Raw genomic sequence first — 27,467 nt, 5'->3', positions numbered from 1 at the left:
GGCCCTTCTACTTCCCTGATTTGCTCTGCCGCGTCTCTGATGATGTCATCAGGGGCGTGCCTGAGTAAATCAGGGCAGTAGAAGAACCCGAAGCAGTGTGTGAAGACTGGTGCACCCGCTACTTGAATCGCCGGGTAGGTAGTCAGGTCCGTGGGAAGGGAAAGGGGGGGGCACAAGGACTCTGGGGAGAATGGCAGACACCGGCCCTGTACTAACTCCCGTGGACAGGAGGAGTAGGAAAGGGTGCTGATGGACGGGGGTGGGGGAAATGAAGGGAGGCCTATTGCTGGACAGAGGGAGCAGGAAGAGGTGATGATGGACAGGGGTGGGAAACTGAAGGGAGGCCTACTGCTGGACAGGGGGAGCAGGAAGAGGTGCTGATGGACAGGGGGGGAAATGAAGGGAGGCCTACTGCTGGACAGGGGGAGCAGGAAGAGATGCTGATGGACAGGGGGGGATGAAGGAAGGCCTACTGCTGGACAGGGGGAGCAGGAAGTGGTGCTGATGGACGGGGGGGAGAATGGAGGCCTATTGTTGGACAGGGGGAGCAGGAAGAGGTGCTGATGGACGGGGGGAAAGGAATGGAGGCCTATTGTTGGACAGGGGGAGCAGGAAGAGGTGCTAATGGACGGGGGGGAAAGGAATGGAGGCCTATTGTTGGACAGGGGGAACGGGAAGAGATGCTGATGGACAGGGGGGGATGAAGGAAGGCCTACTGATGGACAGGGGGAGCAGGAAGAGGTGCTGATGGATGGGGGGGGGGAGGAATGGAGGCCTATTGTTGGACAGGGGGAGCAGGAAGAGGTGCTGATGGACAAGGGGAAAGGAATGGAGGCCTATTGTTGGACAGGGGGAGCAGGAAGAGGTGCTAATGGACGGGGGGAAAGGAATGGAGGCCTATTGTTGGACAGGGGGAGCAGGAAGAGATGCTGATGGACAGGGGGGGGTGAAGGAAGGCCTACTGCTGGACAGAGGGAGCAGGAAGAGGTGCTGATGGACGGGGGGGGAGGAATGGAGGCCTATTGTTGGACAGGGGGAGCAGGAAGAGGTGCTGATGGACGGGGGAAAGGAATGGAGGCCTATTGTTGGACAGGGGGAGCAGGAAGAGGTGCTAATGGACGGGGGGGAAAGGAATGGAGGCCTATTGTTGGACAGGGGGAGCAGGAAGAGGTGCTGATGGACACGGGGGGGGGGAAATGAAGGAAGGCCTACTGCTGGACATGGGGACCAGGAACAGGTGCTGATGGACAGGGGGGAGGTAAAACAAAGGGAGAAGGGCTGCTGCTGGATAAGGGGAGCAGTGAAGGGGTGGTGGTGGACACAGGGGAGGTAAAAATAAGGGAGAATGGACAGGAAAAAGCGGCTAAGGAGACAGAGAGAGAAAGAAATAAAGACAAACACACATATATTCTAGCACCCGTTAATGTAATGGGCTATAAAGCTAGTTTATATATAAATATATATATATATATATATATATATATATATATATATATATATATATATATATATATATATATATATAGTGAGATCCTAAAGTCTGTATACAGTACTCTTGTATACCACTACAACCTTGAAGCTCTGTGTGGTTTACAGATAAAGAAGACTGCGCATATGCAGGGATATAACAATTCAGTTGTTAAAATATTTTCTTAAAAAAAACAATTTCCTAAACTTAAAATAAGATGATGAAGACCACATACAATTTTAGTAGCTTTCCTCTGGACCGACTCCAGAATTGTACACAATATTCTAAATGAGGTCTTACCAGAGTCTTTTACAGGGGCATCAATACCTCCTTTTTCCTACTGGCCATACCTCTCCCTAAGCACCCTAGCATCCTTCTAGCTTTCGCCGTCACCTTTTCAACCTGTTTGGCTATTTTAAGATCATCCCGTACAATCACACCCAAGTCTCGCTCTTCTGCCATTCACATAAGTTCTTCACCCCCTAAACTCTACCGTTCCTTCAGGTTTTTGCAGCCCAAATGCATTACTTTGTATTTCTTATTATTAAATTTTTAGCTGCCAAATTTCAGACCATTCTTCAAGCTTTGCTAAGTCTTTCTTCATGTTATTCACACCATCCGAGGTGTCTATTGCAGATTTTGGTATCATCCACAAAGAGGCAAATCTTACCCGAGAGCCCTTCAGCAATTTTGCTTGTAAAAATGTTAAAAAGCGATTATTACTGAAGGGCCTTACTTTAAAATTAAGACTGAAATCCAGCTTAAGGTTTATCAGTACTATTAACAACAAGAAACAATACTAGCAATAACAATCTAAATAGATAAATAACTGCAGAACAGAGGGCATCTGTACTATTCCCTTGTCACAGAGGAGCTACTGTATTGGTTAGTTCAAAATGCAGTCCTATTCTAAAGTAGCTGTAACATGGGAGTGTGTGGTTAGAGCTACAGCCTTAGTACCCTGAGGTTGTGGGTTCAAATCCTTCGCTTCTCCTGGTGACCCTGGGCAAATCACTTAATTCCCTCATTGACCCAGGTACACTAGATAGAGTTTGAGCCCGCCGAGACAGCTAGGGAAATATGATGAAGTACCTGAATGTAAACCACTTAGGAAATAAGTGGTATATAAATCAATAAACGTAAAATCAAAACACATGAAGAGGTGTTGAGCTGCAGACAGAAACTGTACTAAACAAACCAAACGGCAGACCAATAGACCAGCAGAAAAACATCACATTTATTCAAAATCTTAGATGTGTGTCTGTTGGTTTGCCGTTTGGTTTGTGTACTGCAACATGTAAAATCAATAAATTAATATGTGCAAAGCCTGATGCACTGAAAGAGGGCCAAGTACTGGCAATACCCCATGGTAACGATAGAAGGTTAAAGCAACATCAACACTGGCATGAAAGCCCAAGGCACTGAGGGTGAAAATTTGGATGTTACTGGCTAGTGTTCCGATTTGATGTTTGGGTTCATTGGACAAGTTAGCAGTCTAGGTCAGAGGTTCCCAACTCTGTCCTGGAGGACTCCCCAGCCAGTCAGGTGTTCAGGATAGTCCTAATGAATATGCATAAGAGAGATTTGTATATCATGGATCATGCAAATCTGTCCCTTGCATATTCATTAGGGCTATCCTGAAAATCTGACTGGCTGGTGGTCCTTCAGGACAGGGTTGGGAACCACTGGTCTAGATGACACTGGTTCTCCAAGGTCTTCTGAAGTACTTGGGTGCACAAGCTCATGAAATGTTATCTCACAAGAGGGCATTTGTATTTATTTATACCCCGCCTTTCCCAAGGCGGGTCACAAAGTACGTACATAAGCAAAATCACACACATTACAACAGATAAAACATAATAATAATAATGTAAAGCCTCCTAAAATTACAAAGAGGCTACCAGCGCCTCGGATCAAAAATCTATAGATCAAGTCCCATAGTTCATCTTACAGAAGAGGTGTTTCTTCAACATTTTCTGAAAACTACTCAAACTTGTTTGCTGTCTTAAATAACCCGGAAACTTATTCCACTCTTGAGGACCCACACACGAAAACATGCTAGCTCTAGATACAGCTAGCCGCAGCTGCTTCACTGTCGGAATATGTAGGTCATCGTGAGTCACCGAGTGCAACATGCGCTGCGGTTCATATGGCAGAATGCTATCCATCAAGTGCTTCGGTGCCTTATTGTGAATACAAAGATGCACCATGAGCAATAATTTATAAAGGATTTATGTTCTAATTTTAACCAATACAATGATATATAGCATTCTGTCACATGATCACTCTTTCTTAATTGAAACAAAGTTTGAACGATCGCATTCTGGGCTACCATCTATATAAGCCCAACTAAGAAAAACCTCCATAGACTTCAGCTAATTCAGAATGCCGCTGCCAAGCTTATTTTCGCAAAAGGCAAGTTCGATCACGTTTCCCCACTCCTCTCTAAGCTTCACTGGCTCCCAGTATACTCCAGAGTCCTCTATAAATGTGCCTGCTTAGCCTTCAAGATTCTACATGGCGTCCTTCCTCCCGTTATCCCACTCTTCTGGAATTCATCAAACCCGCTCTCTTCTAGACCCTCCCAAAAACTGAAACTATCTTTCCCATCTATAAAAGGTATATCCCGCGCAGGAAAACTTGGAACATCCCTCCCCTTCAGAACCACGGAACTCTGGAACAACCTCTCATCCCCGCTCAGAAATTCTAGCTCCTTCCAATCCTTCCGTAAAAGCTTGAAAACTTGGCTCTTCTCAAAAATCTAATCTCCTCCCGTTCTCTAGTACCCTGCCCCTCTCTATCTTCTCAGTCCCTCTCCTATATCCCTTCTTTGTAATTCCTTTCCTCTTAACCTCTGTAAACCGTACCGAGCTCTGCGCATGCGGACATGGTGCGGTATACAAACCTAAGGTTTAGTTTAGTTTAGTTTAGTTTACCTGCAGTACACTAGCACCGAGTGTGCTGCAGGTAGCCCAGAGTGCGATTGTTTGAACTTTGTTTCAATTAAGAAAGAGTGATCATGTGACAGAATGCTATATATCATTGTATTGGTTAAATGCAGGTATTCCCAGAAGCACCAAATTGCAGTAGTGTAGACATGATTGAGTCTAAGATATGTGGCGACTATTTTTGTGTTATATTGTGGAGTTAAAAATAAACCAAGACAAAGCAAAGTGGGTAAAGTAGCACCAACAAAAGTGGAATGAAGACCTAAGGTTGGTTGGGCGGAGAACTTTTCAGCACCCCTTCGTACCAATGTAAACAAGTATTAATATGCCTAATAATTAGGCATAAGCACTTAAGTCAGCCATAGAACTGTTGTAAGTTTGAGCCACTAAGATTGGTCAGCGTGCATATAATTTACATTATAATGGGCCCCTTTTACAAAGCTGTGGTAGTGAGTTCTGGTGCAAAAAATGCAACGCAGTCTATGAGAACCGAATGGGCTGTATCACGTTTGCCACACAGGAATCGCTGCTACGACTTTTGTAAAAGGGGCCCTATGTAAGTTATGCATATAAAAGGGGGAGGGGAGTTCTGCCTATGTCTGCCCATGCTCTATACCTGTATATATACCCCCTGCAAATATACCAATTAAATAGTAGTAAATCCTGTTTTTTACTGTTCTGAGATGAACACTAGATTCTAAGCTGATGTTATACAAACAAATACGTACAGTGGCTAAAGAAGCCTTTTTTTTAAGTTACACTTAGGGCTCCTTTTACTAAGGTGTGCTAGCATTTTTAGCACACGCAGGAAATTATCGCACCCTATGCGGAAAAACGAATGCTAGCTCAATGCTGGCGTTAAGTTCTAGCGCGCGTGGCAATGTAGCGAACGCTATTTCGCATGGTAAATCCCTAACACAGCTTGCTAAAAGGAGCCCTTAGTCCATCATTTAAAATATGTTTTATGCCTAGACAACTTTAAACTGTTCTGCAGTCTTTACATTGGTGCAGATAGATAATTGTACTTCTCTGTACCTTATATCCCCAGTTTGCATTTTGCAGATGCATTACTGATCCAAACATCTGGAGATTATAACTCAGTAGTTAATGCAATACAATTTCAGGTTTTTATCAGTTTACGAGCGTTGCATGATAATGGTCCATCTACTCTACAAATGTTCTTTTTAACACTGGCATATTATAGAATTTTATGGTCCCCTGATTTAGGCTTTTGCTTGTTTCTATGATCTGCTAAGCGTATCTTGCTAGCACATGTGATTGTACTTCATCAACTGCGAGTCCACAGTTGGGACGTAATTCTGCAAGAAACCACCTAGTTTTAGATAATAAATGTTAGTAATCAAGTCTTTTATGTAAACATTGGAATACAAAAGAAAATAAAAATATGTACCACGTTTTGATGGTGTGTATTTTGTCAGAAGGCGTATGTCTGTGTGAGCTTTGGGTGGATTGTGCAAATACAGATGTAAATGATAAACTATTACAAGTTACATGCATTCTAGTTAACATCTAGGTGTGGACATTTACACCAGCTATAGGACTGGTGTAAATGATTGAGGCTTAAACTTAAGTTTATTTTCTATACTTGTGCTAGTATTCTATAAAGAAAAGTAGGCACCTACTTTTATTTATAGAATAAACTTGAAATACGCATTTGATTATCTTCAAATACGCATTTGATTATCTTCTTATCCTTATCCCTTTACATTTCCACATTGTTCACATTTATACTTCACATGTACAGTCTATATTTCCATATATTTCACATTTTCACAGAAACCTCTGCCTTTAGCTATAGTTACCCTTATCTTAAAAATATATTTGTATCTTGGCTAACAGGCTATAAGTGTTTAAGATCCAACTCACTGATCACCCCAGGAGGCTTAACTTTTTTTGGCCTCTACATCGTCTCCCATTTCCATGCCTATATCTTCCAAGTGCTGTGATTCAGAGAAAAACTGTAAAGGGATCTTTTTTTTTTATTAAAAAAAAAATCTTTATACATTTTAAAGCTAAAAATAAGTGCAACATATTTTATAGACATTTTACACTTTAACAACACTTAAGTTCTATCAAATTATATTTATGACAAATATCAACCTTCCCCTTTATACATACCCAACAATTGCACTCTAATTAAAAATAACTCCCCACCCACCCTCCCTGGATGTGCATGATCAAAGGGCAATATCAACAATCACTCCTTGCAGAATTCTGTCAATGGCTACCAAACATTCATAATTTCTTATAATGTCCCTGTTGTATGGCCATCATACGCTCCATTTTAAAAATGTGGCATAGAAATTCCCACCAGAATGTATAATTTAACCGATCCCAGTTTTTCCAATTCCTCAAAATAAGCTGTATGGCAACCCCTGTCATAATACATAGAAGTTTATTATTATGGGAAGATATTTGGCTTTTGGCCCTCATTAACGTGCCAAATAGCACGGTATCGTACGTTAATGCCACTGGATTTTCCAATAATTTATTCACTTGAACCCAAATGAATCTCCAAAATTTCAGTATCAATGGACAATAGAACAATAAATGATCCACTGTCCCTACCTCGAGATGACATTGCCAGCATCTATTGGACTTAGAACTATCCAATTTCTGTAAACGAACATGGGTCCATAAAGCTCTATGTAACAAGAAAAAACATGTTTGTCTCATAGATGCAGACGCCATACACCTCATTTTCTAAGTCCAAATATATATATATATATATGTATAGGGATCTTAATTTGATATGAATTTACTACACAGTAGAGAATGACACGGGGAAAAAATCTGTCCCCGTCCCCGGCCCTGCACCGCCCTGTGACCGCCATTCCCTTCACCGCTGCGTCACCGTCACCGCCATCCCTTTCACCGCCCCGTCACCGCCACCGCCACCGCCATCCCATTCAGCGCCCCGTCACCATCTCCGCAGCATCCATATAAGCCTTAGTACTGTAATATTTAGCTTATTCCTTTCTTATAAATCAAAGTTCCTGCTGCTGAACTAGAGAAAGAGATGTTCAGCTGGCAGGGCTTTGTTTATAAATTTTTATCAACACAACTAATATACTACTGTATCCTAAAGCAAAAAATAAATAAATAAATAGAATTTTTTTTTTCTACCTTTGTTGTCTGATTTCTGCTTTCCACATCTTCTCATTCAATTCCTTCCATCCACTGTGTGTCTTCTCTCTGCGTCTTCCATTTGCTGTTACTGTGCCTCTCCCTTCACCCCCCCCCCCCCCAATTGGTCTAGCACACATCTTCTTCCCCATAGTCTGGCATCTGTCTTCTTCCCTTCCAACATCTTCTCCCCACCCTGTCTTCCACATTTCCCTTCAGGGTCTGTTCCTCTCCACCCTCCTTCAATATCTGTTCTATTCCTTTCCACCACCACCCTTCCCTCCCTCCTTTACCATCTGTTCTTTGCTACCACCCTTCAGCTCCTCTCGCGTGGCCTATCTATCTACCTTCCTCCCTCTTATTTTCGTGGCACGTTACAATGTAATTTGTGCAAGCAACTGGAGCCTGTGAGCACAGTCCCTGTCCCATCCCCACAAACCATCTCGTTTCTGTGCTCCTATTTTCCCCATTTCTAATATCTCCCCTATGTATCTGCCATTGCCTCCCCCCCTGTGTCCATATACCATCCCCAGGGCATGTCCCCTTTATGTCTCTGTCCCTATGCCCCATGCACATAATTTCCCCTCTTTCTGTTACCTTCCTGTGTCCAGATTTCCCCTATCTTCCTCTTCCATACCAGTGTGTCTCTTCTTTTCAATCCCATCTAGCTTCTTTCCCTCTTTCTTCACCCCCCCCCCTGCTTCCAGCATCTGGCTCACCTGCCTGTCCTCCCCTTTCTTTCCTGCTGTGGGTTTTTCTTTCCGTCTTCATCCCCCTGGCCCAGAATCCTTTTCCCTTTCACTCCTTCCTTCCAGTGTGAGTACGATCGCGCAGTCCCCACCCGCCTGCCCGATCGATTGTAGCCAGCTCCCTCCCTTCACCTCACCTTAGTTTGCAGGCTTTCTTTTTCGGCGACCTGCGCGGCTGCTCAGTGTTCAATCTTCTGCTCTGCTGCAACTTCCTGTTTCCGGTTGCGTCAGAGCAGAAGATTGAACACTGAGCAGCCGCACGTGCGGGTCGCCAAAAAAGAAAGCCTTCAAACTAAGGTGAGGTGAAGGGAGGGAGCTGGCTAAGATCGATTGGGCAGGCAGGGGCTCCAGGGACCGCGCGATCCTTGATGCCTCACTGCGGAGACAAGACCATTCACCGCTCCACGGGGCGGTGAATGTCCTTGTCCCCGTCCCCACAGCGATTGCTATTTTTCTTTCCCCGTTTCGGCGGGTTACCCGTGGCTAAATGCGGCTAGCCGCGGGTAACCGCCACCATGTCATTCTCTACTACACAGTGAACATACCACACCTGTTACTAGGATAAACTACAGAATAATACAGTACAGAGTCAGCCACTAAACATGGACCCTAATAGCCTGAGATATTTTTAAAGATAACTTTTAGACCTAAAAATATGCCAGATATACTTGACTACAAATCAATGTTGTGTATAAATCCAGAGCAGTTTTAGAACTAAAAATAGACAAAAATGCTGTGACCCAAGTATAAGTTGATCTCCTCTCCTGCCCACCCTCCCTCACCTGTATCAACATCTCTCTCGCTCTCTCTCCCACCCATCTCTATGTCCAGAATTGTTCCCTCTCTCTCCCTCCATGCCCTCAGACAGCCTGCGAGTTCAGCATCTTAATCCCACCACCCTCAATGTGTACCATTAAAAGTATCTTCTACAGAGCTGTGGTAGTGCAGTGATCTTCCTAAACTGTGACCTGCTCTGGAACACCCTCTAAGATCCATTCCACCTCACCTGACCCAATTACCAGTTTCCGCAGGGGCAGGACAGATCAGAGTGCTCTGGAGCAAGCCTAGGAGGATGGCTGCACTGCAGCAGCACTATAGAGGATACTTTTGAAGATATACAGTATAGTGAAGGGGTGGGGATTGAAACGCTGAAACCTTGGGCTGGTGGGGCAGAGGTGCAGGATCATGCTGATGACTAGGTTTAGGGGTGCTTAATTTTTTCAGTCTCATAGATTACACAGCCCTTTTTAAAGGCATTTTTAGTGAAAATTTTACAACTTATGGCTGAGTACAGTCCAGAGAACTTCTCATGTTATGTACAATCATAGAATGACTTTTGTATATCATATATCTCAAATTTTGTAGAAAAATGTATGAGTACTTCTCATAGAAATTAACCCCCTCTTTTACTAAGGTGCGCTAACCAATTAACGCTTGCTAATCAAATTAGCGCGCGCTAAACACTAACGTGTCCATAGACTAGCATACATGTGTTAGCGTTTAGCACGCGCTAATCATTTAGCGCACCTTAGTAAAAGAGGGCCTAAGTGTCGTTTATTTGAGAATCTAATTCAGGGGGTATAAAGATATTGCATTTAAGAACCCAGCACTGACAAAAGGACTCTGTTATGATCTTCCTTGCATCTGCCAACATCAGCTCTGTCGATAATGCATATGTGTAGAAATTCAAAAGTGTCGAGGAGAAAAGGTGAGGATGGAACTGCAAAGTTCAGCTATTCTTTTGAAAATGTTTGGTCTTTTGTACATAAACTCATTAGGCACAGATTCCCCCCCCCCCCTTGTTATATAACAGTGCACACAAATTGCTGAACCACCCCTGATCCACCCATGACTGTGCCATTTCAGCACTTCTTTTGTGGAATCGTACGTAAAATTTACGTGTGTATCCCGGTACCTAAAAATGCACACAGAAAGTTTATTTAATGCCAATGAATGCCAATACTGGATTGTTATCACCCAATTATCAGTGCTAATTGGTTTGTTCTTCAGTTGTGTGCAGGAATTGGGTGTGTGCCCAAATCTCTGCACTGCACTCAATTTTTAACACCATTTTTAGAATTAGGCCAATAATGGGTCTCCAGTGCATGCAACCATAGATTACATATTTGAATTATATACATCCAGAATGCCTGAATTGGAAAGTCCTGCAGTTGGATCATAGTTGACTGACATCTAGGAATAAACACTCACATAAAATTTCCATTTACTTTCTGTTTGCAGATTTTATTCTTCACCATACAGTATTGCAACAAATCGCATGATTCCACAGACATCCATCACACCATTTATTGCTGCTTCCCCTGTCTCTACATATCAGGTGGGTCAGATGTGAAAATATCTCCTGATACCTCACTTGACAAGTCATTTGATATTTAGCCATGAGCCAGAAAAGCTCTGAACAGAAATTTGAAAAATCTGATGTTGAACAAGATTTCTTCCTTGAAACACTAGAAATGGAATTTTTACATTATCTTGTATCAACCTTGGAAATCAAACAAATTTTATTGCGATCTTGGAGAAATCTTTTTTTTTTTTTAATGTTTTATATATTTTAAGTGATATTTTAAGTCTTATCAATCAGCTTAATTATTTTTTTTTTTAAACTATGAAGTAGATTTCAAAAATCTGTTTTGAATGTCTTCTGATATGGAAAACCCTATTATTTTCTGGTTTGTTGACTTGTTCAGCAAACCTTTTAATGAAGAAGTTCATATATCACAAACGTTGAATGCATGCTGAAAACTTCTGCTTGTAACTGCATGATTTAAGCAGTCCTAGTCACCCTTGACTTAATAACACAAAAATGTATTAAGTGAAAAGAAACCAAACATTTATCTTGAATCAAGGTGGTTTACATATTATACACAGGTATTTGTTTTGTACCTGGGTTAGCGGAGGGTTAAGCGACTTGCTCAGAGTAACAAGGAGCTGCAGTGGGAATTTATGGTGTGTAGATAAAAGGCCTATACCCTCTTCTATGAAAGTGTGCTAGCAGTTTCTAGCACGGGGAGCCGCGCTGAATGGCCCACGCTGCTCCTGACGCTCATAGGAACTCAATGAGTGTCGGGAGCAGCGCGGGCCATTCAGCGTAGCTCTCTGCGCTAAAAACCACTAGTGTGGTTTCATAGGGGGTTTGGTTTTAAATTGTTTGGCATTAGATTTGTTTCCTCGTGGTACTTCTCTGTCAGAATGGGTCCTGGCTAGGGCTAGGATAAAGTTTCAAGTTTATTTTTAACTTAGATTTACCTAAGGCCAGAATAGTATCTAGGCAGCTTACAGGCTAAATAATAAGCGGTTATAATAAAATAAAAGACAGACATGACAGAAAAGTGTAGGGGGAGACTACAATCTTCATGATAGGGAAGGGGGGGGGTGCATAAGGGAGGGCACTGCATTGCCTGATAGCTCCAACTCCTGAGCCTACTGGAGAAGAGGATAAGCTTTAAAAAACATCATTAAAGCAATGGCTTAGCGAGGATGAGCAGCACTCTTTTCCTGTCCCCTCACCCCCTCTCCTTCCCATCCCCCGTACCGCATGCTCTCCCCCTTCCCTTCCCTTGTACCTTTTTCATTTTCCTGGCGCAAGCAACCTCACGAACTTGCTGCCCGCATCATGTTGGCCATCCCTCTGATATCGCTTCCTAGGTGCGGGGCCCAGGAAGTGATGTCAGAGAGAGGCAACACCTACGTGGGCAGAAGGTTTCGGCAAACTTCAACTCTCCTTTGCTTTTGTTCATTGGTTAGCTCCTTTGGGGCCATTTTTGCACACACCTTTCTCATGCCAATATTTTCAGTTAAGATTTTCCCGCTTCTCTATCGATGTTTACTTGGTCTGCCTTGCTTCTCACAGTCAGCCAATGATTTTGACGCACAATTTGATTAATTTTTGCAATATTTTTGCCAGTTCTGCTCTTTACTGGCCGTCCTGACCTTCATCAGTGACGCTTTATCTCCCCTCAGAAAAATGTTTAATCCATTTGTATACTGCTATTTTCTTTATGACATTATCCCCATAAACTTGGACTAACATGTCCCTGATTTCACTTCCACAAGAAATTTAATGTTTGTTCGATGTACTAATTCTAGCTCCAACATTCTCGCGACAGCATACAAAAACATGCAACAACAATAGTGAACGCCACTCAGAAAGATACCGCCACACATTAACATGAACACAACTGTGAGACATTGATATACCAAAGTTATGAAACCTTACCAAACTGTTTCTATACTGCTGCCAACGTAAACACATGGTGGTAAGTTCATGAACTTGTCAGGTCTCGTACCTCAGTATAAACGCTCTCACATGCTAAAAACTCAATAACATACCTGTTTAACTGTTCATTGTGCCAGTGCTTTGCACAGACTCCATTCATTTGTATGTTCGCCTTCAAACGGCCTGTCATTGCATTTACCATATATACTCATATACAAACCTATCCAAATAAAAACTGAGGTATCTTTTTTGCCCCCTCTCCCCCTTTTAAGGAGAAAAATGGTGACTCAAATATAAACTGAGGGTTTATAGTCTGACATTCCTCCCCTGTGATGACCTAATACCCTCATTTTCTCCTTCTATCCCGGTAGTCTTACCCCTCCGCCGCCACTGCAAGCCTCTCCCGAACTGGCAGAGTTTTGTTGCCATGGTCAGTGTGTACCCGTACCCCCCTCACCTCCCACCTGCAGTCCTACCTCCACCAGAACATCAGCTAGTGCTCCTTCCCTCCCAAACGAGAGTAACAGCCTCCAGGCCTATCATGGTTTCCTGATGGTCTAGTGGCATGTTGGGGCAGGAGTGATTCCCACTCACTCCTGCCCATTCTTACTCTGCAGTAAAAATGGCCACCGAGACTTCCAGCACAAAAATCTGTGTTTATATTTGAGTATATACAGTAGGTGTCATTTTATAGAGTTCTGTACAGCCGGAATACTGGGCATTTACAGTATATGCATATGTGTGCAAATGTGAACATATATGCTGATGTTCTAGCCATTTACATACGTTCTTGGTGCCTTTCTTATAGAATTACTCCTAGTGTTAAAGCAGTTGGAGTGATTTTTGCCACTGCTACCCATATAGGTGTTAATTCTCTACAGGTCACCAAATTTAAGTGCAAGGATGCTATGTAGTAAGCATGAATTTTATGCTAGTTTTCTATAATACAGGCCAAATAACTCCAAATAGTATGTCAAGAGACCCAGTGTTTCAATAAATATTATTAGTATATATGGTCTCTAAAGGTATATCTTCATGGATACTTTCTAAAGTTTATAAACATCATTAGTGTCGGCTGCATGTAAACAAACTTTCTTCCATATAGACGAGTGACACGCTGAGATTGATAGTGCAATTTTCTTTATTAACTCATGTAGTATAAATAGTCATACTCATCTCAGTCTACGCGGGTGGGGACAGCACTCCGACATAGAAACTATGTTTCGCCCTAATCGGGCTTTCTCAAGGAAAGTCCCCCTTATGCCATACATGCTCATGCTCCCCACGCTAAATTGTTTAGTCAGCGCAGGGAGCATGAGCTGTATGGCATAAGGGGGACTTTCCTTGAAGAATATATAAAAAGGCCTACCACAGGCTAGCTTAAGTATGTCTATCTTCAATGTTAGCTATTCCCATATAAAACAAAATAAGCTACTATCTTTTTCTAAACCATAGATTTACTTGTGGTAAGAGACAGACGTATCATAATCGTGGGGAATCAGATCATAGGACCTCTTAGAATTCAACTAGCACTGATTCATGGGTTATACCATTTGAGATAAGTGTTGCTTTCCTTCACATATAATTTGAGGGTTTATATTTAACATTTTTGTGACTAGTGTTTTTTTTTATCTTTTGGCTTTTCATTATTATATTATATATTTTGATGATACAGCTCATGAAGCACATACCTGCAAATGGTTCTGTACAAAATAGGTGAGGTACAAAATAGGTGAGGTAGGTAGGATGGGACAGGTGTAGGTGATTAAAATTTGGAGTCAGGATGTGTACCTGAAATAATATGGAAATTATAAGAGGTCCTATGATCTGATTACCTACGATTATGATACGCCTGTCTCTTACCACAATTAAATCTATAGTTTAGAAAAAGATAGTAGCTTATTTTGTTTTATATGGGAATAGCTAACATTGAAGATAGACATACTTAAGCTAGCCTGTGGCAGGCCTTTTTATATATTCTTCAAGTCTCTTGGAAACATCCATATTAGACCCAATTTGCCAGTGATCTGCTGGTTGGCAGGATTTCATTCATTCTGGGTAAGAAATGAAAGTAAAAGCGTTTGCAAGCATTTTCTAGTAGAAGGGACCGTGCTGACGGAATAGCAAATCTTTTGCATTGTGGTCGTAGAGGTTGGTTAGGAATATAGGCTGATAGTTTTTCTGACATGTAAACTGGAACTATTTTGCCAAAGAATTTGAAGGCTAGAAGCAATGCTTTGAAGATGCAGTGGTTTTGGATGGGCAGCCAGTGTACAGCAGCCAGTGATGGGGTCATGGAGATTCAGATTATACTCTGCTTATACCTAAGTGGATTACACACAAAAAAAACCCCAAAACAAAACATCAAAAACAGTATAAAACACAATAAAATAAAACAATATACAGATAACATTTCCATTAATCACTTATCCCACTTTTTATAAAACTGTGCAAGAGGTTTTTAGTACCAGCCAGTATGCTGAATGCTCTGCGCTGCTCTAACGTTCATAGGAATCCTGTGACCGTCGGAGCAGCGCAGAGCGTTCAGCGTGCTGGCTGGCACTAAAAACCTCTTGCATGGTTTTGGAAAAGGGAAGGGGGGGGGGGTCAATTCCTTCAGACACTGCTTCTTAACCACTTAAGAAGCTTCTATAAAAAGAGAGGTTTTATTACTTTTTTAAGATCTGTGGTAATGATAGTGATCTTTCAAGAGATCTAGGTAAGCATATATGTAAGAGATATTAGGTTCATGAAAAATCATTATTGGAGGTATCCTGTAATAAGGGCTGTTTGGGAAGAATATACCCTGTTTCCCCGAAAATAAGACCTATCCCGAAAATAAGCCCTAGTTAAGATTGACCCACAAAGTCTCCCCCCCCCCCCCCCGAATGTTCCCAACTCCATCCCTGACACTAGTGCTGCCTGATTTGCAGAAAAAATTGGACTCATCGATTCAGCAACCCCCACTTCTGCTGCTTTAGGAGGCCTCGGAGCGGAGGTATGTCAGTCTCAAGGAGGGAGTGTCGGTGGAGTTCTGCTGTACAAGGGGGATGGAAGGGAGGGATAGAAAGATGCTGTCCAAGTGGATGGGTAAGAGGGGAGGAAAGATGCTGCACATGGGGAGGGGGGTGCGGAGAAAGGAAAGAGGAAGAAATGGGGTGGAGGAGAGGAAGGGAAAGATAATTGTTGTACATGAAAAAAATAAGACATCCCCCAATGCATTTTTTTAACCCAAAATTAATATAGACACATTCTTATTTTCGGGGAAACACGGTAGGTCAGATTTATTTTGAATGTTTTACCATTTGTTGCAGTCACTCTTTGGTAACTTCTGTGGATCTGTGAGTTGTATGTGTTATTTATTGTATTTATGTCCATTGCTTGGAGCACATTTTGTGGTAATGAAGTCGCACATGAATGCAAATAAACTAAATTAAACATTCCTGTGCCAAAACGCTTGCACCCATCTGCTTCTTCTCACTCCAATACGTGCTACTAGTGCCCAAAGCTCAAGCACTATTTCAGACAGAGACAGAGCTACATTAATGATGGAGAACAAATGCTACTAGCATGGAGAATCAGAAGAGGCTGAGTCTCATGTTTCTGAAGCTGTGCCACTGAGCCCTACATTCTCCATGCCAGCACTGAAGTGAGTAGATAGTTTGGAGCCAGAGTTCTCTTCGGGATTTCTCCCTGGTTGCCTCAGGCTAACTCAGTTTGCAACCAGGCAGGATCATCCTGCAGAAACTGTGGCAGGCCACACCATCACATACTCCTTACCTGTAGACCATCCAACAATGATTGGACAAGAGCACATCAGCAGTAGTCCAGAAAGATCTTAAGTCTGTGCAAAGAGTCACTTTAAGAGAACCATCACATTAAATTTTTGCTGACCAACATGGCTTGATTAGTGAACAAACAATCTGATGGGCAACATTTGTGCTTAGAAAAACTGACAGTGCAGCTATCTCTGATGTCATCCTTATTATCTGGCAGGCTGATGAAGGTCAACAAACAACAATCCCTTTATCACTTGAACCAAGTCTAAATTATCCATTCCTCACAAACAATATCCAGTGGTAGAAGTGCAGACACTATTTGACATTGTTGTGACACAGATACAATGAAATCATGACCCTTACAGTATTGTTCAGAATACAGTTGTGATTCCCTTGGATGTTCTCCAACCAATAAAAAGCTTGATGTTAGAAAAATGGATATAGTGGGAAAGAAGTGAAACATAAGAACAGCATTGCCGAAGGATGTGTCGGGGCTAAATTTTCTTCTGTGCTTTGTATGGAAAGCTAGAAAATTATCAGGTATCAAGAGATGTAAAAACCTAAGAAATATGGTGGAAAGATGGAGATGGAGATCTTATCATACTGGACACCACCAAATACAATCTAATATGATGTGTTATCTGTACTTAGTGCATCCTGTATATTCCTAAATAAAGCTCTTTTCCATAATGCAAGTATTTATTTATTTTATTAGGATATATTTATTGTATTTTGAAGAACTTACAATGTTGATATAATATACAATAATGCATAGACAGCGGAAAGCTTTTTTGTTTGGAGGGCCCATAAGCTCTGCCCTAGACCTGCCCCAGACTCACCCAAGCTCTACCCCAAACCTGCCCAAGCTCAGCCCCAGACCCCACCCCATAATAATAGTACTAATTGTAAATGCCATTTCTTCCATTCATTTTTCATATACACACACAATATAATTTTAATAATAATACACAATGGTAACCACAAAATTAAACTGCACAAAGCACACTCTTTTCCCCTCCCCACAACTCCACAGCATTTCTTCCTCTCTTCTCCACCCCATGTGCAACTTCTCCCTTTCTCTCATTCCCTCCCTTGCTGCAAAGGGAGTGGGGAAAGAGAGAGAGAAGGATCCAGGGTGCATCTCTCCCACCTCCTCTACTGCCACATCCAACATTTCTCCCTCTGTTATTTCACACCTGCCCACCAGCCCCATGCCCAACATTTCTCCTATCACCCCTCTCCAGCTCCATGCCACATCTGTTCCTCCATTCCTTCCACCATCATGTCCAACATTCCTTCCTCTTGTATCCATTTCCATCTGTCCCACTGTTCCCTCTCCACCACTGCATCCAACATTTCTCCCTTTCATCTCTCTCTACATCTCTCCTCTCCCATCACCGTGTCCAACAATTCTCTCCTTCCCTATATCCAACAATTTTCTTCTTTCTTCCTTTCCCCATGTACACATTCCTTCTCTCATCCCCTAGCTTTCACATTTTTTCATCCCCCTATTCCCTTTTCTCTGCTTACCATTACCACATTTCTACCTTTGTACAGTGGGGAGCAAAAGTTTGTGAACACCCAGTCTCTGTTTTGCAAAGCCGTGCTAGCAGCTTCCGCACAGAAACAGCTCTGAAGCCCTTTAAATCCCTGTGGACTTTGGACCGTTACCGCACCGCAGCCGCTAGTGTGGCTTTGTAAAATAGGTTCTAAGGTTATAATGGTCTATTTTACTTCCCAGTGTTCTTCAGTAAATGTTTGTTTACTTGAAAGCATGTTTCTGTATAAACATTGTGATAGTGCAGTGTTTTTTAAAGAGATTTGGACTAAACCCATCAGAACACAGGTGAGCGAATTTAAATCTTGCATATAATATGTGTGTTGATGCTAGCATTTCTGAAAAGTTCATACTACAATAATTACTGTTCACATTTGTAGGTGTTTGCCTGTGTTTATATATGCAACTAATAATATTTTGTGGTATTTACTAATAATTTTTATTTCTAATAATTATTAAATAACTGAACTGTAACCAAGCACACTGTAATTGTATTTCCAGCCAATCTTAATTGAGATTTCTGATGTTTTTGGATTCAAATGTATTTTCTTTTAAAATTTATTATATTTTAGTTTGTTTTACGTAAAGAAATACTCCAAAAAGTGGAGCAGAACTCAGCCCTGAAACCAGGGCACAGGTTACCGCTTTATGAAATGAAGGTCTCTCATATCGCAGAATTGCATCATCATTGAAAATTTCACTTGGAGTGGTGCATGCTATACTTGAACGTGTGAAAGATACTGGATCCTTTGGTTCCAGGCAACGGAGTGGTTGTCCTCATGCATCAACTAGCCGGGGTAGTCGGGAAGTTGTAATGACTGCAAAGTTATCTCCTCGTATCAATGCCACCCGACTCCGTTCTCGCTTACCATCTCACCTTCAGAATCTGAGCAGATGGACAATGCGTCACAGATTGTTTGAAGGTGTTCTGAAGTCATGTCATCTAGCAAAAAAAACCCCTTCTTTGTCTGCCAAGAACATTGCTGATCGTCTTCAGTTTTGCAATAAATACAGAAGCTGGAAGTCTGCAGATTGGGAGAAAGTGATGTTTAGTGATGAAGCCACTTTCACTCAGTTTAAGAATTACACTGGGAGGGTTTGGAGACCTGCAAAACAAAGGTACAATGCAAAATATGTGGTGCTTATAGTAAATCAGTGTGAAAAAGTGATGGTTTGGGGTGCAATTTCGGCATGTGGACGAGCTGGAATCTGAATGATATCCAGAAACATGACGGGACCAGTTTACCTGCAGGTTCTGAAAGGCATGTTACCAGTATTCATGTCCATACATGGTACCAATTATTTTCAGCATGATGGAGCACCATGCCATTCAATTAAAGCAGTTAAAGCATGGATAGCATCATCTGGATATCATTTACTGGCCCCATGGCCTGGAAACTCCCTATCTCAATCCAATTGAGAAATTATGGATGATATTGAAGAGAGCTGTGGCTGACATGCATCCAAAATCACTAGAAGATCTGGAGAACAAAATAAAACAGGTGTGGACAACTCAGATCACACTGGAATACTGCCAGCAGCTATGTCATTCTATGCCTGCCTGAATCCAAGCTATATTCAACAACAAAAGACGATGCTCAAAATACTGAAGAAAGGCTTTAACAACCACAAACTGCTTATTTGTATTAATTTTGGACTAGTCAACAACTACAGTATTTTTGTACATGTACTTCATAAAAAAATGTTATTTGGATTATTTGTTTGTACCTCTGAGTGTTTCTTACACTGAATTTTGCACAGAATAGTGGCGTTCACAAACTTTTGCTCTTCATTGTATACTCAATATTCTGCTCACTCATCTCCTTGACAACTCTCTCACCACTTTTAGCATCTCCTCAACTTGTTGCTTACTCTACCTTGTAACCCAGAATTTCCTTCCTCCCTTTCTTTATCTCTTCCTTCAAAAAGTCCATCTCTCCTTTCTGCCTTTCTACTCTCTCCTTCCAAGTATGCCATATCTCACCCCTCCCGGCCCCCAGTCTATATCCCCTCTGCATTTTCCTATCCATGTCTTATCTCCCTCACCTGCTCTCCCCGAGTTGTCCATCGCCCCCCTGCCCATCCCATGAATCTCTTTCCCCATCTTGCACTCTCCATCAAATATATCTCTCCCTCTCCCCATTTTGCCCCCTCCACATCCATTTTTCCCTTTTCCCCCCTCTACCTTCCCCCATGTCCATATTTCCCCATCTATTGCTTTCTCTGTCCTCCTCCAAACTCTGTCCTCCTCCAAATCCATATCTCATTGTCCCATTTCTGCCCCCTCTGCCACCTCTCCCTGTCCTCATTCTACTCCCTCTGCCATCCCCAAGTCCATCTCTCCCTGTCCCTCATAAATCCCTTCCCCTCCTTACTCCATTCCTCATATCTCTCCCTCCTTCCTTCGAGTCTAACATCTCTCCCTTACCCCACTCTCTCCCCCAAGTCCTATATGCTCCCTTTCTACAGGTATTCTACTCCTCCCCCAAATCTGAAATGTCTTGGGTGGGGGCCATATTTCTAGGGTACTCCGGTGCAAGAGGCACCTTGCTACCGGCCAGCATGCTTGCTGATCGGTTCGCTCTGCCGAGTCCCCTCACCAACATCTACTCCTTCCCACCTCCCATCCACCTGCCACGTGTCTTCTTTTAATTTCTTATAAAAGCACTGCGCTGTCCTGCTGCTGGCCCCAGCTTCTCTCCACTGTGATCCGCCCTCTCTGACAACTTCCTGCTTCTGCTAGGGCAGGTCGCATTGGAGAGAAGAAGCTGGGACAGGCAGCAGGGCAGTGCAACGCTTGTATAAGAAATTAAAGGTAGACAGGTGGGCGGGAGGGAGGGGGGAAAGAGTAGATGTTGGCTAAGGGACATGGCAGAGAGTGCCAACCAGCAGGCACGCTGGCCAGTATCAAGATGCTGCTTCCAGCTTCGCAAGAAGTAGTTTTTTTCCCTCCCACAGGATCCCTCTCAGGCCCTGTTATAGTAGTACCAGCAATTTTTAGGGAGGCCACGGTCCCTGTGCCCTCCCCCCCCCTCCTTTCTGACACATATGCAATACTGCATCTTAGACAGCATAGGTGGAGGTGGAACATATAGACAGATATGTGGAGGTGGAACATGTAGACAGATATGATAGAATAATAGGAGTTAGACAATAAAGGGATTAACTTAAAGTTTTAGATAGTGTTAGAAAGATGCATAAATATGATTTCAGGGTAGGAGTGGAGTATAGTATGTATATATAGTATATGTGTGTGTGTGTGTGTGTGTAAAGTTTTGTGCAATCCAGGGTGTGGAGCCTCCTCCAGAGAAGACTGATTGATGGATGTCACATCATGTGTTTTTGTTTGGAGAGTGTGCGATTAGCGATACTCCTTGGGAGGACATCAGCAGCCCTGGTGGTTTGTAGAAGGATATTCTGTTCTTAGTAGTCATAGGCTGGATTAAATAGCAGCGTGTACAGTGTAGATGTAACATGGAGGTGACATAACTTTCCTAGCAGGTGGATGTATCTTTGTTGTCGGAGAATGTGGTGATAATTCAGGTTATATTTGCGGTAGCCTGCGAGTTTAGAGAGGTCATTTGGTGTATTAGGCGGTGCCTTTGAGATCCATCCGTCCAGGGCAGGGGTGCCCAACGCGTCGATCGCGATCGACCGGTAGCTCAGGAAGGCAACGTGAGTCGATCCCAGAGCCCATCCCGGGCTCTGAGATAGACTCGTGTTGCCGTCCCGAACTACCGGGCATATCAGCCTTCCTCTCCCCGACGTCAAAGACGCCAACGCCGGGCATTAGACTTTTTTTTCCTCATTTCGGGGGGGGGGGTGATCGTGGTGGCGTGGCGGCGGCAGCAACAACAGCCTGAAAAATAAATCATCCTGGCCCGGGTCAGTGTCATACTCCGGAACTTCTACCTCTTCCAGCAGCCCTCTCCCTTCTACCTGCTTCCGGCCACACACCCTGCTCCGCGGCTCTCTTCGGCAACTCAGCAGCAGCGATCGTCACAAGCTTCTGACGTCGGGGCCTACCCTCTGCGAGTCCCGCTTGTTTCAACTTCCTTTTTCCACAAAGGCGGGATTCGTAGAGGGAAGGCCTCGATGTCGGCAGCTTGTCTTGATCACCGCTGCTGATGAGTTGCTTAAGAGAGCCACGGAGCAGGGGGGTTTTGCCAGGTGCAGGTAGAAGGGAGAGGGCCAGATGCAGGACTCGTGGGTGAGGGAGGAGAAGAGAGAGAGAAAGAGAGAGGGGAGGGAAACAAAAGGAAATATTTCATACTGGGCTGGGCCGGAGTGGAGGGAGGGTGGAAAGATTCTGGCTACAGGGTGCAGTAACAAAGGAAAAGGGGGGAAAGCTGAAAATGGAGATAGTGACACAAAGAAGAGAAAGGGTAAGCAGGACCTACTGAATAAGGATAGAGATACAGAGGGGACATGAAGAGGAGGTGAAATAGAGACATAGAAGTAATGCTGAAAAAAGGGGGGGGAGATAAAGATATTGAAAAGGTAAATGGTGAACATGGGGTAAAGACAAGGACAGAGACAAATGAAGATTCTGAAAAAGTGTTGAGATAGGGATATAGGTGAGATGGACACAAAGAAGGGTGATGCTGGAAAATAGGTGGAATGGTAATTCTTTCAGACACAGAAGGGAAATGCTGGATCAAGGAGAGATGGGGGCTCAGGCTGGATGGAATGAGGAGAAATGCCTTTTTGGCCCGGAACTTCCTCTCCTACGTCAGAATTGACGTCAGGGAGCAGAATGCTGGTCAGCGTGACGCTTCTGCAGGGAAAGCTTGGGACGGCGGTGGCTTGGGGGCTGTTCCCCGATGGCGGTGACAGCAAACCGAGTGGCTTGGGGGAGGGCACGGAGACAGAAAGAAGGGGGAACAGGGAGACAGAAAGAAAAAGTTGGGTGAGAGAATGAGGTCTGGAGGAGAGGAAACATACAGGAGGCTGAAAGAAAGGAAGAAAGATTGGATGCACAGTCAGAAGAAGAAAGTGCAACCAGAGACTCATGAAATCACCAAACAGCAAAGGTAGGAAAAATGATTTTATTTTCAATTTAGTGATCAAAATGTGTCGGTTTTGAGAATTTATATCTGCTGTCTATATTTTGCACTATGGCTCCCTTTTACTAAACTGCAATAGCGTTTTTTAGCGCAGAGAGCCTATGAGCATTGAGAACAGCACGAGGCATTCAGCGTAACTCCCTGTGCTAAAACCTACTATTGTGGTTTAGTAAAAAGGGAGGGGGTGTATTTGTCTATTTTGTATTTTGTTACTGAGGTGACATTGCATAGAGTCATCTGCCGTGACCTCTTTGAAAAAACCCGGAATATGAATAATTAACATTTTCTCTGCCTTTCAGTGTGCTTTGTGTTTTTTTTTAATTTTATTGTTGGTAGATCATTTTGACTTAGTCATTATAAAAGTAGCTCGCAAGTCCATAAAGTGTGGGCACCCCTGGTCCAGGGTATAGACGTGGGTTGCTAAGGAGCTGGGTTTGTAAAGAGGAAGGTTTTCATGGCTTTCCTGAAGTTCCAAAGACTGTCTAGTGATCTAATAGATGGGGGGATGATGTGCCATAATCTGGATATGTATTGAGAATAAGAGCGTCTTCGGGCTGTCTCAGATGTGAGCGAGCGACCAGGTGGCAGGACAGCCGTTTCTCTGTTTGAGATCTCAGTGATTGGTTGGGGACATAAGATTGTAATTTTGATGCTTTATAAGGTTGATATTCTAACCATTTGGCCCAGTTCAGGATCCCTGGAAGCGGCTTGGCATGATAAGAGTCGGTTAATGAATCTTTTCTGAGTACAGCCTTTGATTCAGGACAATGTAGATTACATTACAATACCATTGTCTTAATGTTCTAATTGCTTGACTTTTCAGTGTATAGAATAGTTCCTATAGATAGTAGAAGCAGTTCCTGAAGGTTACTTGGATTTGGGGGATCAGTGTAAGTGTTGAGTCTAGCCAGGGCAGGATTAATTCATCGAGGGCCCCGAGGCACACAAGTACACTGGGCTCCCCTGCCCCACCCTGCCCCCACCCCACCATGCCTCGCCCCCCGCCCCATGTATTTACCCATTTTCTTCTTTACTTCTTTGCTTTTTAGAAATGTTGATGTATATTTTGTTGCACTTTCTGTAAGATGTTTTTTACAAAAATCAATAAACAATTAAAAAAAATAATGAGTTAAAAACAACAAAGATTTCCTTTTACTTTAAAATTCAAAACAAACAACAAAGATGACCATATCAGTGCCAGTGTACAGTTTTTCTTCTATGCAACCTCCAAACATCTCTGAACAAATCCTCCCTTCCTTCCTAAAGGAAGAGATCTTCAGCTGGCAGGGCTTTGGGAAGCCCACCAATTTATATTTTACATTTGTGTAGGAGGCATGGAGCATGGCGGGAAGAAAATTTAGTGCCCGTCATTTTATTGGACTAATACATTTCTTAATTAGCTTTCAGAGGTTAAAACTTCTTTCTTCAGGTCAGTATCCCTGTCCTGACCTGAGGAAAGAAGTTATGCTCTCTGAATTAGTAAAAATAAACAGGATCACCTTATTTCCATTTTCTATTAATAAACAGTCATCAACACAGCTACAATAATACTTTATCCTAAAGCAAAAATAAATAAAACAAGTAGAAATTTTTTTCTGCCTTTGTTGTCTGGTTTCTGCTTTCCTCATCTTCTCTTCATTCTTTTTCTTCCATCTACTGTCTGCCTCTTCCATAAGGCATCTGTTCTCTTTCTATGCCTCTTCCAGAAATTGTTTGCCTCTCCCTTCCATCTCTCCCCCCCACCCCCCCATTGGTGTGGCATCCATCTTCTTCCCTTCCTTTCTCCAATGGTCTTGCATCTCTTTCCTCTCCTTCCCTTCCCTCTCCCACACCCCCAAGGTCTGGCATTTCAGTCTCTCCTTCCCTTTCCCCCATTTCCATCAGCATTTGCCCCCTTTCTTTCCTTCTAACCCAATTGCATCCAGTATCCTTCCCCCTTATGTCTCTCTTTCCTTTCCCTGCATACCAATTCCATTAGCATCTGCCCCCTTTCTTTCCCTCCAACCCAATTCCATCCAGTATCCTTCTCCCTTATGTCTCTCTTCCCTTTCCTTGCACACCAATTCCATCAGCATCTGCCCCCTTTCTCTCCTTCCACTACCCTTCCACACCACACTGCCCCACCAGCATTCCATACTATCCTACCCATCACCCTTCCATACCACCCTGCCCCTTTCTCCCCCTCCACCATCCTTCCATACCATCCTGCCCCCTTTCTCTCTCTCCACCACCCTTCCATACCATCCTTCCCACCACCCTTCCATACCACCCTGCCCCCTTTCTCTCCATTAACCACTCTTCCATACCATCCTTCCTACCACCCTTCCATACCACCCTGCCCCCTTTCTCTCCCTCCACCACCCTTCCATGCTCCTTTCTCTCTCCCCCTCCAAACATTGCAGCTGCCGGCTCTGCCCTCTGAGCTCCTTTGCAAAAGGCAGCCCGAAAGCAGAATTAGAACAGCTGACGGCAACGGGCCCTCCCCCCTGCATCAACGGCAATGCCCCCCCTCAGCATCGACGGCAATGCGGCTGGCTCTGTTACAGGAAGATCCCACGATGACTGTGTCTGCCGGTCCATCCCCCTCTGATGTCACTTCTTCCGGAGTAAGTAAGTGACGTCGGAGGGGGATGGACTGGCAGATGCAGTCATCCCGGAACCTTCCTGTAACAGAGCCAGCCACGTTGCTGTTGATTGGGGGTGGGGCATTACTATTGATGCCTGGGGGAGGGGGCCATTGCTGTTTAAAAAAAATGGCAAGGTGAGTCGTCCTCTTTCAGCGGGCCCCCCTCACATTTTCAAGCCCTAGGCATGTGCTTACTGGGCCTATTCATTAATTCAGCCCTGAGTCTAGCTGTACCCCAAGGTTCTTCATAAAGGCAGTTAATGAATCCAAATAAATAAATAGTGATTTAAGAGGAAGTTCATATCTCCATAAAAAGAGTTTGAATCATCATATCTGCCCACTTCTGTTAGAGACCCACAGGAGCTCTATTGAACTTGGGTTCAGGAAATCTTTGTTGTTTTTAAATCATTATTTTTTTTAACTGTTTATTGATTTTTGTAAAAAAAACATCTTACAGAAAATGCAACAAAATATACATCAACATTTCTAAAAAGCTTTTATGTACTGTACATGAAACACAGATTAAACAACCCCCTTTTCCTCCCTCCCTCTCTGGATTTGTATGTAGAATATTATTCTTTTATTTGGCAGGTTCAAGAATACTTTTAAAGCTGTTTAACAAAAGAATCTAATGGACCCCAGATTCCTATGAATTTTTGGGATTTATTTACTTTCTCTGCTAGCATTTTCTCATATCGATAATACATGCAAAGAGTCTTCCACCAAACTGGCATATTTAACCGATCCCATTGCTTCCAATTCCTTGTAATCATTTGTAAAGCAACTCCTGTCATAATGAGAAGAAGTTTATTCTTGGACTTACTGAGCGGGCTCCTATTCATAATTGAAGTACCGAACATTATAATTCCATATAATAACTCATTCTTGAATTGCTATTAAACAAATAAGCAGTTTATTCATGACTTTATGGTAAGTCTGGCTCAAAGAGAAAGAGTAGCTGTACGTCTTCCACATAGGTGCAGAACTGAGTATCCATTGACCGAATCAGCTCATCTAGTGGCTTGAGGTAGATATTAAACAGAATAGGCAACAGAATTGATCCTTATGTACCCTGCAGGTCTGCTGAGAAATCCATCAGTACTAAGGCAAATTCCTTGTCTCAGTTTCTGTTAGAGAGTTGCGTGGGGACAAAAATCAAACCAGACCCCACTGGAATCAAACCCATCTCCTCTGTCCTGGCTGGAATCAAATCCGTCCCCATCCATCCCCACTGGAATTGAATCCATGCCCATTCATCCCCATAAGTAACCTCTTCCATCAAAACCTGTCCCCATAAACTTCAGAAGTAGTTACAAGTATTTCATTTAATCATGCTACTGAATTAGAGACTCTGGTAGAAACCCATATACAAATAAGCAAAGACACTTTTAAATTTGGAAATATTAATTGGGAATAATATATACTTTGAAAATGGATCTGTGCCAGAACCTCTAATGTAAATATAAAATATAAATATTCTAGCTGATGAGGACCCTCAAACTATATCAGTTTAAGACTTCCTTTTAGTGTGGCCAAAAATCCCTTTTACCAAGCTTGGCAGTCAGCAGCAGCATTCCTAAACCACAGATGTTGGCACCTTACTGGCTCAAGAATGTTGCCAGCAGCTGCTGCACTTGGTAGAAGGGAGTTCTGGTTACCTTTGGAGGAGGTCCTCGGCAGTACTTGGGGATCCCTACCAGCTACAGCAAGGGTCAGCAAGTACTTCAACACTGGAGAAATAAAACCGGAAGTGCATTTCCTTTTCTGTTGAACACAATACAAAATACATCTGCTATATACATTTCCTACAGCTAACATATTTCAGTAAATAAATTCTTTTTATTTTTTTTTTGACCTTTGTTGTCTGGAGATTTATTTTTCTATCAAGT

At 43.0% G+C, this 27,467-nt stretch overlaps 1 protein-coding gene across 4 annotated transcripts in view; it reads left to right on the top strand.

Annotated features, from left to right (window-relative positions):
* RBMS3 (RNA binding motif single stranded interacting protein 3) overlaps positions 1-27,467 on the top strand; it is a 1,318,368-nt gene that overhangs the window by 1,112,624 nt on the left and 178,277 nt on the right. For all 4 annotated transcript variants that reach the window (XM_033930140.1, XM_033930137.1, XM_033930138.1 and 1 more), the window contains one exon: positions 10,554-10,650. In XM_033930140.1, coding sequence (XP_033786031.1) covers positions 10,554-10,650 — 97 coding nt within the window. The remainder of the gene's footprint in view (positions 1-10,553; positions 10,651-27,467) is intronic.

Source organism: Geotrypetes seraphini, chromosome 2 (genome assembly GCF_902459505.1).
Source record: "Geotrypetes seraphini chromosome 2, aGeoSer1.1, whole genome shotgun sequence".
NCBI classification, from domain to species: Eukaryota; Metazoa; Chordata; class Amphibia; order Gymnophiona; family Dermophiidae; genus Geotrypetes; species Geotrypetes seraphini.
The sequence above is the reverse complement of the archived record's forward strand: the minus strand, read 5'-3'. Positions and strand labels throughout refer to the sequence as shown.